The 16,997-nt window shown below is 39.3% G+C and overlaps 1 protein-coding gene across 1 annotated transcript; it reads left to right on the top strand.

Annotated features, from left to right (window-relative positions):
* Positions 1-378: 378 nt before the first annotated feature.
* Positions 379-16,953, top strand: si:dkey-103i16.6 (uncharacterized protein LOC557125 homolog). Its single transcript, XM_039808882.1, has 8 exons — positions 379-645; positions 8,542-8,770; positions 13,642-13,860; positions 14,083-14,315; positions 14,753-14,853; positions 14,961-15,122; positions 15,217-15,429; positions 16,364-16,953. Exons 2-8 carry the CDS (start codon positions 8,550-8,552, stop codon positions 16,562-16,564), a joined length of 1,350 nt encoding a protein of 449 aa, XP_039664816.1. The 5' UTR covers positions 379-645; positions 8,542-8,549; the 3' UTR covers positions 16,565-16,953.
* The last annotated feature ends 44 nt before the right edge of the window (positions 16,954-16,997 follow it).

The raw sequence follows: 16,997 nt of genomic DNA, 5'->3' as shown, positions 1-16,997 counted from the left end.
AAAAAAGAGGCACTAAATGTGAAACGATTATCCTGCTTTGTGAGGTAGCCCGCCCCAATTATTATCACCCATTAGGCCATAATATACCTTTTTATGTAAGAAGATTTGACATGTCACACAGTAAAAGGTGTAAATAATAAAAATAATAATAGCTGATTTCCATTTAGTTTCGGGGTCCTGGTATTGTGCATATCTGGCTCACGGTCATGTCTTACTGGGACAGTTATATAGAATAGAGACATCGTTAATGTAATTAGATTTCCATATTATGACCAGTAAATGTCTGCTGTGAAAAGGGAAACCACGTGACTCCAGCTCTTGTTTCCTTGTTTCCCGCCTGTATTCGTAATGATTTATTTAGTAACCGGAAACAGTGGCAGAGTGACAGCTCGCTCCTCTAAAACTCACAATTTAGGCTGCATGCGGATAAAGTGCATGAGAAGAAGGAGACACCTTCACTACGACTGAATCAGATGTTAACCTGACTGCAGCGGCTGATGGATTACAAACTCTCAGTTTAGTGATAAAGCGAGTTTCCTTTTGGATGTGAAGCATCTCGAGTTGCCAACTGAAGACCCAAAGTCTGCTTGCTGTCTGCTGTCGTCGCCGTCTGTTCAGCATTCAAAAGTTCCGCCGTCTGGAAAGGTAGCTGTATGACAATTATGTTAATTATAGCCCTATTATAACGTTGGCGGTATAGCCTATTAGTATTGATGCCAGAGGAGTAGACGCCTATCATTTTAATAGCCTTGCCAATAATTTCCTGCAGAGTGGCGCTACATTAGCCAAAAAAGCCTAACGTTAAAGGACGTTTCCAAGATCTTGGTATTTTATGTATTTTATTTAAATTAGTTTGAGTGTTTTAGCCTGAGTCTGTTTACCTAACACTGCTCAGTCTGAGGAGAAAAGGCTGTTTTTCTCTAATAAAAAGCTGTTATGTAAGTTAGGATGTATCCCATTTAGTTTAAAGCCCCCCTCCAGTCCAAAATATGTTTTTCCTGTTGTTTTTTTCTCTTGGTTGTTTGAGCTTCACTTTGCAGATGTGTGTGTGTGTGTGTGTGTGTGTGTGTGTGTGTGTGTGTGTGTGTGTGTGTGTGTGTGTGTGTGTGTGCGTGTGCAGTTTATCACTAAAAGACAAAGTTTTTACCTTAAGCTACTGAAGGAGTGTTTATGTCTGAGTCTGGGTAAGAGCAGGATTTGTGACATCACAACTAGTGTGTAAGCCAATCATGGTTCAGTGTGAAACTTACACATGTAATGTGGAGATGTAAAGGAGAAGGGCCTGTTTCACAAAACCAAGATAAGGGATTAAGCCGGGATTTCCCAGTTATCCTGGATGAATTAACCCTTGATTCGGTTTCACGAAAGCGGAGGCACATAAATCACCATGGAGATTTATTCTGTGCAGCTAGCCTGCTCCTGACCAGGCTAACAGCCAGGATTTATTTAATCCTGGAGCCTTTTCTGATCACCCAGCACTGGTTTTACCCTATTGTTATTATCAGCCTGGATTAAAATACAACCGGTGCATTTTGCTGTTTATTTAAGTACTGTTATTATTTAAAGTTGTGACCATTATGTTTTTATTTATAATTATTCATGTGACAGTCATTGTTACTGTTATATTGCTGTATGAAGACTGCTGTTCATATTGTTGTTAGAAGTTTGATGAATATATTACGGCAGTTGAGATAATTAGAAAAGGCTGATAAAATTTCAAATGTTTTAAATGAAGTCTGTTACTAAGGGCAATACATACAATGCTGTACATTTCTATAGTTGACCAATGCACCTTGAATTATTTTAGTTGATTTTTTTTTATTATTATTCTTTAACAATAAGGATCATGTTTGTTCCACTTCCATGTGCATTGTATTTGGCATTCTTAGCACACAATTTATGTTGTCCAGTAAAATGGGACTATAATTTGGGAGGATTATACAATTTAAGAACATATCCTAATTGTACAATCCTCCCAAATGATAGTCTTAGTTCACTGGACCAGTAACTATCTAGTGATATATATTTGGGGGGAAATAACTGATGAATTCACTCTGTTCCATTCATGTTTACAGTGTGCATGGAATTTATCACTTAATTATCTTCATAGTTTCTAGATTTTAGAGTCCAATTTCTTCAGTGTCTTTATTTTCTATGTCCATATATACAGGGAGCAAGGCATATAATATGTAGAGAAGGAAACTCTGCCTCTATAAAAAAATTAAAAAAAATGAAACGCGAGAAAAAGCGTGGCAGATAATAGCGGACCGACTGAATGATAGTCTAAAAATATACATTTATGAAATACTGCTCTTAACTGAAACCATTCAATGAGTCACTGTCATTTTGCAAAAACAAACAGTTGTACACTTTGCATTAAAAGCGAGCAGTGGAAGTTAATATGACTTAGGAAACTTATATTTTAGCCCATGAGAGAGAGGGAGGAACAGAGTGAAAAAGATATTTACGCATCATATTCTAGCGTTGTAGAAAAAGAGTACAACTGTTAATTTGTGAAAATGATTAGTAGCCTAATCCTTGAATGGAATGATTATGACGGCTTCAATTCAGAGCCGTGGTCAGTTAATGTATATATTTAGGCTACAATTACGCATTCAGTCGGTCCGTGATCGTCTGCCTCGCTTTCTCTCGCTGTTTCATTACAGCGACTGTGTTTCTTTTCTTTTTAAACAAATGATGTGTTTCACGTCATCATACTTCCACAAGAAGCTGCTGCTCACTCTGTATAAAGTATGTACAATGCGTATTCTCCATTTTGGCATCAGTAAATCTGTGATCGACCTCGCGGTCTTTTGAGGAAAGCCCAGGACGCGCATCTATCTGAATGACTTCAGCCTGGCTCGACCTAGTCGCTCCTCCTCAGCCTGGCTTGGCCTTCGTGAAACGCACCAAGCCAGGATTCACAGATTAGACTAGGTCAAGCCTCGCCTCATCCTGGATTTATATATTCTGCTTTTGTGAAACAGGCCCCAGGTCAAATATACTGAGAGTGGAGACATCATGGGTTCAGTTAAACTTTTAAAATGAAGTATTTGCATATTCATAGATTCTGGATTTTTCAGTGAGGTAGGAGGAGTAGATGTAATCTTAACAATGTCATATAACTTGTTGATGAAAAAACAAGTGCCTATTATTATTATTATTATTATTATTATTATTATACAAAGAGTATTTTTATGTCTTAAAACATGTCTGAAGGGGATTTTTAATATAACTGGATCCACTAATGCTTTTACTTGGTACATGTCCCACATGCAGATGTTCCTCCTAATCAGTGACTACCAACCAGGGGTGCTTCTGCAGTTGTCACGGGATACATGGAAAGAATTAAGAGTTACTCAATTAATAAAAAATATATATATATGATTTGATTAAAGGAATATATCAACATATTAACATTATGTATACAATGTTAAAAACCATGATGTAGTGTACACCACAAGATTCCTTAATTGACATCAAAAATGCTATTCATTTTATAATCCTATACAAAATAGAAACCGAGAAAAACTGAAGTTATACTCAATTATTCTAATAAATCAAAATTATAATTAAACTTATTTTTATCTGCTCATCAATGAATCAAATCACTTTCAGCAACTGGAGGCATAATCTACTTGCACTGCAGTAAACAAACTTATGGGTTGGAGTCGATGGAGCATCCTTTGTAAGTCAGTTACCACAGTGTACTGTATGTGGCATAGATTGTTTTTCAAAATGGGTTGATGGTGTAATGAGATTTTGGTTCCAGCAGATGCCAGTGTAGCCTCACTGTTAGTAGCTCCTCTGGAGGACTTGACTGACTGCAAGAAAAGTGTCAACTTAGTTTTTTGAGCACCTGAATTCTTTCAGCACTGCACATCCAAAAGTGGTCCTAATTTTTTTAATTTTTTCTCCCTTTTTGGTCACACATAGTTAGACACACTGTTATGTCCTCAACAACATGTTTTGCTAACGGGCTAGGTAGTGGTCCTTTTTGTCTTCAGTCTTATAGGGTTATAAGTTATATAAGTTTATAAAGTTTCTTAAGGCCCATTCTGTAACCAATTCTGACCCTTTGATTAGTTGATTGATCAATTAGTCGACCGACAACTAAAACCCAACTATAAAACCTATTTTGATAACCAGTTTACGGTGAAAGGCATTTATCGAACAAAAAATTCCAACATTCACTGGTCGATTATTTGAAAAATGAATTAGCAGATAAATTGATAATGAAAAAAGTGGTTTGCTGCAGCCCTACAGCTGACTTTAATTACCTGGACAGCCTTCATTTTCCCATTCCTGTTGCTGGTTTTGTTGTATGTCTTCTAGAGATGGCGTAGCATTTTTGTAAGGGTGAGAGCGTACCTGTGCTTTCAATTTAGTTATTTTCACATCCCGTTCTCTCACACAATGTACATGTTTGTACAAATAACATCACATCCCATTATTGGTGTTTTTAATGTAGGGCTGGTAAGTCCTCACAGGAGTAATGGGGCAAGAGTCAGTAGTTAGCCATCGACCCACTGGGCAGAATTAGCTCTCCACCACCCACCTCTCCCTCTGTGTGTGCAAACAATATACTAACACAAATTAGGACTCGCTGCTTTGTGTCAATTGAGAGTCCAACAAAGATGCTGCACAGAATGATATGTCATTAGTGAGCAGGTGGGGAAGGAGGACATAGAGCTGTTGCCTCTCCAACTAAGTAATGAAGAGGTTTCCGTAGCGACCAGGCTGCCTGTTGCCATCCCTGTGTCATGGGGGGCAGCAGAGATCAAAGTCGGCTGTCCTCAATTCTGTTGTAAGTGGAGGGTTAAATGCTGGGGTTGCAGAGGGAAAGCCCCTCATTAAAGTTAACCAAATCTCCTTTTAAGACAAGGCTGACATGTTACTCCAGAGGCACCAGGTACAAGATGTTAACAATCAACTCTAGAAAAACCAAAACGTTGACTGTCTGCAGGTTCATGCTGCTGCTGTGAACCATGAATCAGGATCTTAATTTTGGGTGCATCAACTCTTTATTTCAGTTTAGTGAAGTGTTTTTAGGTTTTTATTAGTCTGGCTATCACCAGACCAAGCTCAGTCTTTTAAGATTGAACATTAGTCTGGGGAGCCTGCTCTGTATTTTCTACTGCACATGAGGCGTGATCAACTGGCATAGTTCAAATGACTCTGTACGCAATTGGATAGTCCTTCAACCAATCAGACCGACGATCCAGGTGACGACCGACGCGACAGCGGCATCAATGGGTTGCTGCGCTTCGTTGGCCGTCATGTTGAATGTAAACAAAAAGCTGCTTGGTCGCTTTTCTATCGTCATTGTGTTAAACCCGGCCAATAGCGCGCCAGGTGGATAAGCCAGTTTGTGATTGGTTCCCGCAAATTTGTAACAGAAACAGGGTAGAAAAACGTACAGGTTTCCAGCCTGAGTTGCAGGGCGAAATCGAATACCCAGTTTAGGTTTTTATAGCACTGGACCACAAAGTATTTACAGATCTCTGAAATGTTGCTTTTGGTGTTTACAGGGGAAAAAAAGTTTTATGTATCGCAGAACATAACATTACTTAATAACATTTGGAGGAATTTTAATTTATTTTATTTCTCAATAAGCAGACTTGTTGATGTATTTGTTGAAATCATGATTGTTGGTGTTTGTATTGATTTGTTATCATATTTCAACAGAAAAAAGAGAAATTAGATTAGTCCATCAACTGAAAATTAATAAACAATTTGGATAAGCAAAAATGCCCAAAGTTCTCTGGTTCCATCTTCTTAACTATGATTTGGTGCTTTTCCTCTGTTTTATTTTATTTTGGACTGTTGGTTGGACAAAACAAGTAAGAATTTCAAGATGTCCCCTTTGGCTCTGGAAAATTGTAATGGAGATTTTTCACAGTTTTCTGACATTTTACAGACCAAATGTTTAATTGGGGGAAAAAAAAGTGACAGTTTTAATATTTTTTTTTAAAGGAATTTTCGTCTTTTCTTGGACAGATGACATTGTAGAGGTAGACTGGAAATGGGGAAGGACCAAGGTGCTTCGACAGTTTAATCTGTAAAGAAAACAAATGGTTAGTTGCAGCCTTAATTTAAAATATATGATTAATTATGTCCAGCCAAACGTGCAAATCGACCTGGAAAAAGGCCTCTTATATTGTTAAAGTTTTAGGGCTATATGTATGAAAGTGGTTGCTTTCAAAGTATTATTGCATTTCTTTGTCTCCAGTTTTAAAAATTCTGTTCTTTTTTTCCCTACCTTCATTTCAGACAGGAACTTCTTGTGCTTCATCAATGAGCAGTAAATGTCTGCTGTTGCATTTTTGTTGTTTTGCCACAAACGTTTCTCCTGCTGCTCTTTGCTGGTGTTTGGCTTTTGGTCCCAGCCTCTAAGTAAAAGGATTATCCATTAGCCTGACTTTTTTGGGGGTGGGTGTGTGTATGGGGGGGTGGGCGGGTTATGGTGGGCACCGAGGTGTGCCCAGTGTTGTAGGACTGTCCTAATTAGATAACTGTAACCCTCATATGAGCAGCTACTCTCCTGGTGGTCCGGTACTGGGACACACTGGGACACACTCAGCTTTTCGTCTGGGGAGAGCTGCGAGAACAAGCAGTGTGAAAGGGCAAGTAAAGGGTGGTGGGGGGGCTCTCAAATCCTTTTTAAACCTTTTGTCATTTATACAGGGATTTATTTATCAATAAACAATGCTAATAGTATTTGTGGCACACATTTACCAGATAAAAAAACAACCATTTAAAACACTGTAAAGCAGTTTGATCTTATAAAAATTGACTTTTGCATGGGACTTTTTTTTAAAAAATTTTTTTATGTACATTTTTTTTAAATGGCGCAATATCCGTTTTAATTTGTTTTAGGTTGTTGCTGAAGTGTCCTCCATTTTGTCAACATTGCCCTTTGCGTTTTGAGTGGTTGTAACCTGTTAGCTAGCCTGAAAACCTGCTGCTGCCTCACCACAGTATTCTGCAGCCAAACTTACTGTTGGATTTTCTCTAGATGTTGAAGTTTCTCCTTTTTTTTTTTTTTTTTTTTTTTTTTCATGAGTCAAGTTTAATTGAGTGTATCATTAATATTCAAGGAGAAATACACCTGTGTGCTTTATGTTTTGTTCTAGGGCATGTTGGTCATTTGTGTGCATGACTTTTTCTGCAAGTGTAACTTTTTCCAGATATGATTAGAGGGCATGTTGACATATTGGGGTCTGCCGCTACAGCGCACCATCTGCGTGAGACCTTAATAACTGAGCTAGTGATTTATTGCCTGTACCCAGCAGTGTCTTTTTTAGAGTCCAGACAAAAGCCGAGACCCTGACCCTCCCGCTGTTTTTAATAGTTCTTTAAGATGTGCAGGGAGAGAAGAAAAAGTAGTAATGTGGGGGCTTCAGCCTATTAAGGAGGCAAAGTGAAAGAAGATTGAGTGCCTAAAATTAAAGTAGTTGAGAGAATGTTAGATTGTTACGATGGTTCAAGGGCTTGTCTACAATTGTCAGTTTTAAGCTTGGTAATGACACATTTCCTTTAAATGTTAATGTACAACTAAAAATCTTTTAAGACGGTCATCCTAAAGGCTGCTATGTTCTTTGATTTTTAACCCGCTGCTCCGTAAGCCTTCAGTCACCCCTCTCCTCCTCTCCCATCCCCTCCGGAGGGCGATAAGGTGCTTCTGAAGAAAAGCTGGTCTTATCTCCCTGCTGCCCTCTGAAGCAGTCATGTTTTATGGGTTGTAGCTCTTTTGTTTCCTTGTCGGCTGCCTCTCCCTGATCACTTGCACTCATTCCTCATAGAAGTTGTTTGAAGGCCTAGAATAGCTTTGGAAAAGAAGCCCCCCCCCCCTCCTCCTCCTCCTCCTCCTCCTCTTCTTCTTCTACTCCTCTGTTCCCTCTTTATTGAATCCCGCCTCCGTATCATTTATCTCTGGACCCCCCCCCCTTTTTTCCTCGGTTTGAGGGGGCCGTTAGGGGGCATCCTCTTTTCTCTCCCAGCTGGGTTTGTTGACACAAAGTCAATCTACGGTTCCCTTTCACCCCTGCCACCCCTCTTTTTAACTCTCACCCCCCCAACCCCTCAGCTCTACCCTCTGCTTTCCTTAAACAGTAAAGCTGCCACAGCTGTGGACTATATTAGCATAGCTGCTGAGGAGCAGGGGTGGGGGGGGGGGGTTGCTTAATATATTGCAGCCATTACCTTTTGTTCAACAGTTGACAGTTTTAAAACATTTCAGCTTCTCTCTGTGCAAAGGGAGTGAAGAGAAAAGGATAATTTCGGTGTAACAGCTTTTTAAATATGGGACACAGAAGATGGGGGAAGAAATGAAAAGCAAATCACTGAAAACAATATCAATATCTAATTAGTGCAGAGAGAAAGTTTTTTAGAATATTTTCCATTTCGACACAACTACAAATAAAACCTTGTTTTCATGTCTGCCATTCATAATGTCATTAGGACCGTATTACAGCTCGTAAGCAGTGATTGATGTTTCATTTAGGATAAATGATTTGTCTTTTTTCTTGCTGTCAACAGGTGTTGGGATGAACCGGTCCAGGTCCAGCTGGAATAAAAAAGCCCCCCAGCCTCCAGTCACCAGGATGACCCGCAGCTCCAGCTCCCAGACCAGGCCCACCGACCCCACAGAGACCCAGGACTCTGGGACGGGTCCGTATGGAAAACAACGAAGGAAGCAGACAGACTCTGCTTTGGCCCAGGACCTCAGTCAGATGAGTGTGAGCGGACTGGACGCTTTACCTACAAGGTGGGGACATACTTTATAGCAGTAACTTTTACTTTATTATTTTTTTTAAATGACAAAATTACAGCAATCAAATATGAAAACATAGCAGAAGGCCACACTGTGTTAGATCACCCATTAAGAAACCGAGAGAGAGAAAAACCGTAAGTGCATGCATATACATAAATACACAAACATTTGTACATGCAACAAAACAAAGGCATACCAGGTACAAATCCCCAGGTTGCGGTGGTAGCGATGTCTGGTCATATATATATATATATATATATATATATATATATATATATATATATATATATATATATATATATATATATATATATATATATATATATATATATATATATATATATATATATATATATATATATATATATATATATATATATATATATATTACATACATATATATATATACAGTGCCTTGCGAAAGTATTCGCCCCTTGAACTTTTGACCTTTTGCCACATTTCAGGCCTCAAACATAAAGATATAAAACTGTAATTTTTTGTGAAGAATCAACAACAAGTGGGACACAATCATGAAGTGGAACGAAATTTATTGGATATTTCAAACCTTTTAAACAAATAAAAAACTGAAATATTGGGCGGCAAAATTATTCAGCCCCCTTAAGTTAATACTTTGTAGCGCCACGTTTTGCGCGATTACAGCTGTAAGTCGCTTGGGGTATGTCTCTATCAGTTTTGCACATCGAGAGACTGACATTTTTGCCCATTCCTCCTTGCAAAACCGCCGAGCTCAGTGAGGTTGGATGGAGAGCGGTTTTGTAACAGCAGTTTTCAGTTCTTTCCACAGATTCTCGATTGGATTCAGGTCTGGACTTTGACTTGGCCATTCTAACACCTGGATATGTTTATTTGTGAACCATTCCATTGTAGATTTTGCTTTATGTTTTGGATCATTGTCTTGTTGGAAGACAAATCTCCCGTCCCAGTCTCAGGTCTTTTGCAGACTCCATCAAGTTTTCTTCCAGAATGGTCGGTATTTGGCTCCATCCATCTTCCCATCAATTTTAACCATCTTCCCTGTCCCTGCTGAAGAAAAGCAGGCCCAAACCATGATGCTGCCACCACCATGTTTGACAGTGGGGATGGTGTGTTCAGGGTGATGAGCTGTGTTGCTTTTACGCCAAACATAACGTTTTGCATTGTTGCCAAAAAGTTCGATTTTGGTTTCATCTGACCACAGCACCTTCTTCCACATGTTTGGTGTGTCTCCCAGGTGGCTTTCGGCCAAACTTTAAACGACACTTTTATGGATATCTTTAAGAAATGGCTTTCTTCTTGCCACTCTTCCATAAAGGCCAGATTTGTGCAGTATACGACTGATTGTTGTCCTATGGACAGAGTCTCCCACCTCAGCTGTAGATCTCTGCAGTTCATCCAGAGTGATCATGGGCCTCTTGGCTGCATCTCTGATCAGTCTTCTCATTGTATGAGCTGAAAGTTTAGAGGGACGGCTGGGTCTTCGTAGATTTGTAGTGGTCTGATACTCCTTCCATTTCAATATTATCGCTTGCACAGTGCTCCTTGGGATGTTTAAAGCTTGGGAAATCTTTTTGTATCCCAATCCGGCTTTAAACTTCTCCACAACAGTATCTCGGACCTGCCTGGTGTGTTCCTTGTTCTTCATGATGCTCTCTGCGCTTTACACACACCTCTGAGACTATCACAGAGCAGGTGCATTTATAACGGAGACTTGATTACACACAGCTGGATTCTATTTATCATCATTAGTCATTTAGGTCAACATTGGATCATTCAGAGATCCTCACTGAACTTCTGGAGAGATTTGCTGCACTGAAAGTAAAGGGGCTGAATAATTTTGCACGCCCACTTTTTCCAGTTTTTTATTTGTTAAAAAAGTTTGAAATAGCCAATGAATTTCGTTCCACTTCATAATTGGGACCCACTTGTTGTTGATTCTTCACAAAAAATTACAGTTTTATATCTTTATGTTTGAGGCCTGAAATGTGGCAAAAGGTCGAAACGTTCAAGGGGGCCGAATACTTTCGCAAGGCACTGTATATGTGTATATGTATATATATATATATATATATATATATATATATATATATATATATATATATATATATATATATATATATATATATATATATATATATATATATATATATATATATATATATATATTTATATTATATTATATTATATATAATATATAATATATAATATATAGTGGTCCCAGATTTTGAAATGAACATACTTCTTTGAACATGGTATAGTATAACTCTGACAGAACACTAGACAAGGTTTTTTTTGTCTGTGATCCAGTTTAGACTGAGAGGCTGCAGCCATGCTAGCGGCTCTGTACTAAGACAGTTGGCTAAATGCTAACATTTTGCATAAAGTTTTGCAGATATTTGGTTGGAACCATTGACTGTAAATATTAATGGGCAACACATCCGGTTTGGCGAAGTGCTGCAAATGCGGAAGTGCCTTAAACCTGCATTCTATCTGAATTCCAGCAGGGGGCGACACGTGCGGTTGCAAAAGGAGGTCGGGTTCTGTAGAAGTCTATGAGAAAGTGACCCACTTCTCACTTGATTTATTACCTCAGTAAACATTTTCATAATGAGTTTATGGTCTCAATCGCTAGTTTTAAGTCTTCTGCAATACAGAATGATGTTCATTTTTTAAATTATGGTCTCGTTGATTTTAAAATCGACGATAAAGCAGGGAGTGTTTTAGGGCATGGCTATGATGTGATTGACAGTTCGCGGCCTGTCAATAATGACAGAGGTTTAGCAAAGCTTATCCATGGCACGCGAACTTAAAACCTAGCAAAGCTAAATCTTACCTCGAATTATGTAGGCTAGCTTTCAGCAGCAGTTGCATCCAGATTGCCAGTGAAAGTGTGTAACGAAACGTAGAGTGTGCTAACGTCACAGTCAGATGTCACACATGCTCTGTCCATCAATATTATACAGTCTATGGTTGGAACCAAAGTATCGGACAAATTTGAAATGTTGACCTGATGGTGGCACTAGAGAAAAAAGTCAGGGAACCTCAACTGTTGTTCGGATTATCATGTGGGAACTAATGACTGTCTGTACAATATCTTTTGCCAGTCTATCAAGTAGTTATTGACATATTTCACAGGAAAAGTGACACTGCTGGTGACGCTAGAAGAAAAGTCAGGGCATCACCAGCAGTAAGCAGACTGCACCCACTGGGGAGCATGCATGTCCATACAAAATGTCAAATTAATCCATACAATAGTTGATATTTTCAGTCTGAATCAAAGTGGTGGAGGAACTGAACGACACTCGCCACTTATTTTTATTAATCCAAGCGGAAAAATGGAAACGTTATAGCAGGTTAGCAAATAAGACACAGAAAAATAATGTGCACAACACTATACAATGCTTATTGAAAGCAGCTTAAGAAACCATTAGAAACTGCTTCTTCCAACAGAGGAACCTATCCAAACTTAGAACTTTGGTTTCAAAGGTTGAATTGGATCATCCATGCTTTTATGTCGTCTCGTTTAGATTATTGTAACAGTCTTTTTTTACTTGTTTGAACAAGAAAGAGCTTTACCGTCTCCAGGATGTTCAGAACTCTGCTGCAAGGCTTTGAACTCACACAAGCAAAAGAGTGCACATCCCACTTGTTTTGGCATCACTTCACTGGTTACCAGTTCATTTTAGAATTAATAAAAAAAATTCTGGTACTTACTTTTAGAGCCTTGCACGGACAAGCTCCTTCTCATGTATCAAACCTGATACAGCGTCACACTTCTTCCCAGGGACTACAGGTGGAAATATAACCTGGCTCAAGACATATTCTCTTGTTTAACAAGTTTAATGTTTATTTGTGCATTGTCCCGGTTTCAAATAAATCAATTTCCAATTCCAATTGTTCCCGGAGTCTGAGGTCATCAGGTCAGATGTTGTTAGTGGTCCCCCGCACTCATTTTAAAACCAGAGGGGATCGATTATTTCAGGCAGTGGCACCCAGGCTGTGGAATGCACTGCCCCTCTCTTTACGTTGTTCAAATTCTGTTGATTCTTTTAAAAAGCAGTATTCAAACAGGCTTTTACTTAGACAAGGGTTTTTATGTACCTATATGTTTTTCTTTGCATGTATTTTATTTATTGTATTTCACCTTTTTGTGAAGCACTTTGTGATTTTAAAAGTGCTATATAAATAAACTTTACTTACTTGCATACTTAAATAAATGAGAGGGATATGATTACTGTACATAAACATGTGTAATGATGGGAGGTGGACGTAGTGCAGCATTAAATGCAACGTATATTGTAAAATGACACAGAATGGATACATTTAATTTTCTTACAGAGAAGGACCGAATTTAAGTGTTTTCCTCAGCCCAACGTTAAAGCCCAAGGAATTTCCTAGTTTGTGCGAGACCTCATGCCATTTCTTTAAGGAGACAACAAGCAGTGAGTGAGGCTCTGTTCTTCGTTTAGGACATGATGTGAAGGAGTGCCTTCCGTTTACTGCACTGACTTGAAGATAAATGACTCCGGTCCTAACACAGACGTTTATATAAATTGAATTAATTCAGGCATCCCTCCACATCTCTTATTTATATCAGAATATTTAGCTCTTTTCCCCAATATCTTTCTTGAACTGTTGCCGCCCGCAAATTACCTGCAGTAGTCATAGAGGGGATTAACAGACAGAATTAATGTACCCTTCTTTATACAGTATAATCCCTAATTTGCAAGTATCTAAAATAAAAAATAAAATATATATGCCTCTGGGTATACATTAACCATAATATCATGTTGTTGCAAGTAATTATGTCGCATATTGTCCTATTAGAGACAGGGATGTTTTATGTCTTTTCTTGTCCTGCTCTCCAGTGAAGGAAAGATGTCCAAAGGTAGCTGTGACCCTGTGCAAGCTGGTCAGTCCTCTGGGTCCATATCTAGTCTGGGCAGTCCGTCTGCATTGGCTGCCAAGTCTTCATCCCAGGGCGGTCTAGCCTCTGTGGCTCGACTGGTGAAGCTTGGCCGCTGTAAGAATGTAGTGGTGGTGGCCGGAGCAGGAATCAGCACAGCCAGCGGCATCCCGGACTTCAGGTTGGTTGTTTGTGGGTTTTGTTCTCTCTATATCCTCATCTTCATCTTTCTCTTTTACTATTACAGTATTTGAGTCTTTCTACCTAAAGTGTTAACCTGTTTAGTGGAAATGTATATAAAAAGAATTACAAGTAGGACATTTCTTGTTTGCTGCTCTTTCATTGAAGCATTACCATAATGCCCAAAATGTCCGTCAAAATGCCTCTATTTCCACATTTTCAGAACTCCAGGAACAGGTCTTTATGCCAACATGGAGAAGTACAACATCCCTTATCCTGAAGCTATTTTCAACATTGACTACTTCTCCAACGACCCGCAGCCTTTCTTCTCCCTGGCCAAGGCTCTGTATCCTGGCAGCCACCGACCAAACTACATACACTACTTTATCCGCATGCTTCATCACAAAGGCCTGCTGCTCCGAATGTACACCCAGAACATCGACGGACTGGAGAAACGTGAGTGAGACTTATTTTTTTAAAGGGAACATAAAAACAACAACTCTGGCTTAGCTAAAGGTAAATGTAAATCCAAATGCATCCCCCTCCCCCGAGCATTTTTAAAATCCACGTAAGCAGACAGAAATGATTAACTGTCATTGACGACATTTACTTTTAATTATCAGGGACAACATACCGCCACCGGTATAATATATAATTACCATTAATAGAAAGTAAATATAACAGCATTTCTATGTACAGTATGTCCCTGAATGCACCACCAGGAAACGTACTGGATGTGTGCAAATCTTTTTCTTTTTCACAACCAGTAAGTAGTTGTGTAGTACTGACAGCTACCCTATCAATGCCAGTCTGTTTTGTTTTCCAAAAGTGGATTTTGCTAGTAGTAGTTTGCTCTTAGCATCCGTTAAAATTTTTAATAACTTTCTTCACAGTGTGTGGCATCCCAGATGACAAACTTGTGGAAGCTCATGGTAGTTTTGCCACAGCTTCCTGTCACCTGTGCTACACCGCGTTCCCTGCTGAGGAGGCTAAGGTATGTCTGACCCTATGTTAAAAAAATAAAATAAAATCAAAATTTAGAACAGTAATTCACTGCATTTGATGCCGGAGTAATGCTTTCTTGTTTCGTTTGTTTTGCAGCATGCCATAATGAACGACAACGTCCCCATATGCACATTCTGCGCTGCAACAGTCAAACCTGACGTTGTGTTTTTTGGAGAGGACCTTCCACAGAAGTATTTCCTCCACACTAAAGACTTCCCCAAAGCAGACCTGCTAATCATCATGGGCACATCTTTACAGGTAAACATTTCTAATATCTCTATTCAGTACTTCAATCTTTAAATGGGTTCCTGTGCATTTTGTGAGTAGATAAACCCTGAGCTTGTTGTTTCAGATTGAGCCATTTGCCAGCCTGGTGAACACAGTGCGCTCCACTGTGCCACGTCTCCTCCTGAACCGGCACGCTGTGGGTCCCTTTGAGAAGGTCCCACTGCGGAGAGGAGACCACATGGAGCTGGGTGACCTGGAGGACACGGTGCGGAGGTTTGCTGAAATGCTTGGCTGGATCGACGAGATTGAGGAGCTGATGAGGAGTCAGGAAACACTGGTGGGTTCAATTTCAAACACAAGGCCTTTTAAAAAAAAAAATAATAATAACTTGTTGCAGGTTATGCATGAAGTTATAAGTCTCTGGGTTACTTATTAATCTTATCTTTTGTGAAATCAAAATGGAAAGTGGGGAACACTTGTGATATATACATATAAACCCAAGCCAGTGGAGATACTGGTACTCCCAAAGATTTAGCATTGCTCTCCTAAAAACATTGTCATACTCAACAATGGACAGTTTAAAAAAAAAAAATTTATCAAAATTGATGCCGCAGAACCAGAGATTTAAAAACAAAAAAATTATTCCACACAGGCTAAAGCAACTTTTGAACGAGCGCATGTTCCACCAGAACATGTTCCACAAGCTATTTTGCAGAGGCACCGTTATTGTGTCTGGCGCTTAGCGCTGCTCAAGACAATTGTGATTGGTTTAAAAAAATGCTGTGTGTGGACTAGCCAGGCCCTCGACTGCAGTGCTGTGGAGGAAGGTCTGGCAATACGAGACTATCCATAATGCAACAACTCGACCGGCAACAGTTCAGTCAGAGATTCAGGTGTTATGCAAGTAGTGGTTATGTAGCCTCGAGCAAAGATGAAGAGTGGGCTACAGAGGTCTGCTAACTTATTTTTTTTTTTTTATACTCCACACCCACGTATTTTTTTCATTTTCAAACTTGCAGTCTTTAACCCTAACTGAAGTGCACTCAAATGACATCGCTTGAAGCAATTTATCAGACTTCACACAGCTCCCTCTGGAGCCACAGAAGGCTTTATACACCTTTTTCACATATGCAGTAAATGTAAATGGACTGAGTAGTACTCCTTAACATACTTTATTGTGTAAATTCTGTGGAGCTCCCCTTTAACTGTCTCTGGGCTTTCTTGTAAATCACTTCTGCTGACTATATACTATATAATTTCCCTCTCTGCAGAGCATCCCTGCATTAATAAGCAGCCCTGGGTCAGTAAGCGGACAGACCTCTTGTCAGAGCAGAGGAGCTCCAGAGCCTCCAGGTGGGATGGAGACATCCAGGTCCAGACCAGGAGGTCAACCAGCAGCCAGCAGCGGCAGCGAGGAGACAGACTCCGAGACAGACAGCAAGAGCTCTGCATCATCCAGCCTGAGCAACTGACGCTGCATGTTTCATAAACGATGGCACTGGAAAAGTTTCTTCTGTCCGTAGTTCGGACCAAGGCTGTTCTCCTGTTAACTGTATACACACTTTACTTTTCATCTGGTTAAGTTCTAGTGGCAAAATGTTTTTGGAGTCACAGTGTGTCCTGTTCATTCTATGTTCATATGTAAATCAAAAAAATCTGTTTTATCACGCTATCAACAAGCATATTTAAAGCACTTATTATAGAGGGAGGGACCATCCAGAACACTACTAAATGTATATCTAAAGCCCTTAATAAAAACCCTAATGTTTTATAATTCCATGTCAGTAAACTAGTTAATCTTATATATCAGGACAACACTGTATTTTAAACTATATTTAATAAAAGCATTGTGTAATTTCCATCTTATTTTATTTTTTAAATATGGTTCATGTAGTACTGTATGGG

Source organism: Perca fluviatilis, chromosome 8 (genome assembly GCF_010015445.1).
Source record: "Perca fluviatilis chromosome 8, GENO_Pfluv_1.0, whole genome shotgun sequence".
In the NCBI taxonomy this organism is placed as follows: domain Eukaryota; kingdom Metazoa; phylum Chordata; class Actinopteri; order Perciformes; family Percidae; genus Perca; species Perca fluviatilis.
This window is presented reverse-complemented; position numbering and strand designations above follow the sequence as displayed.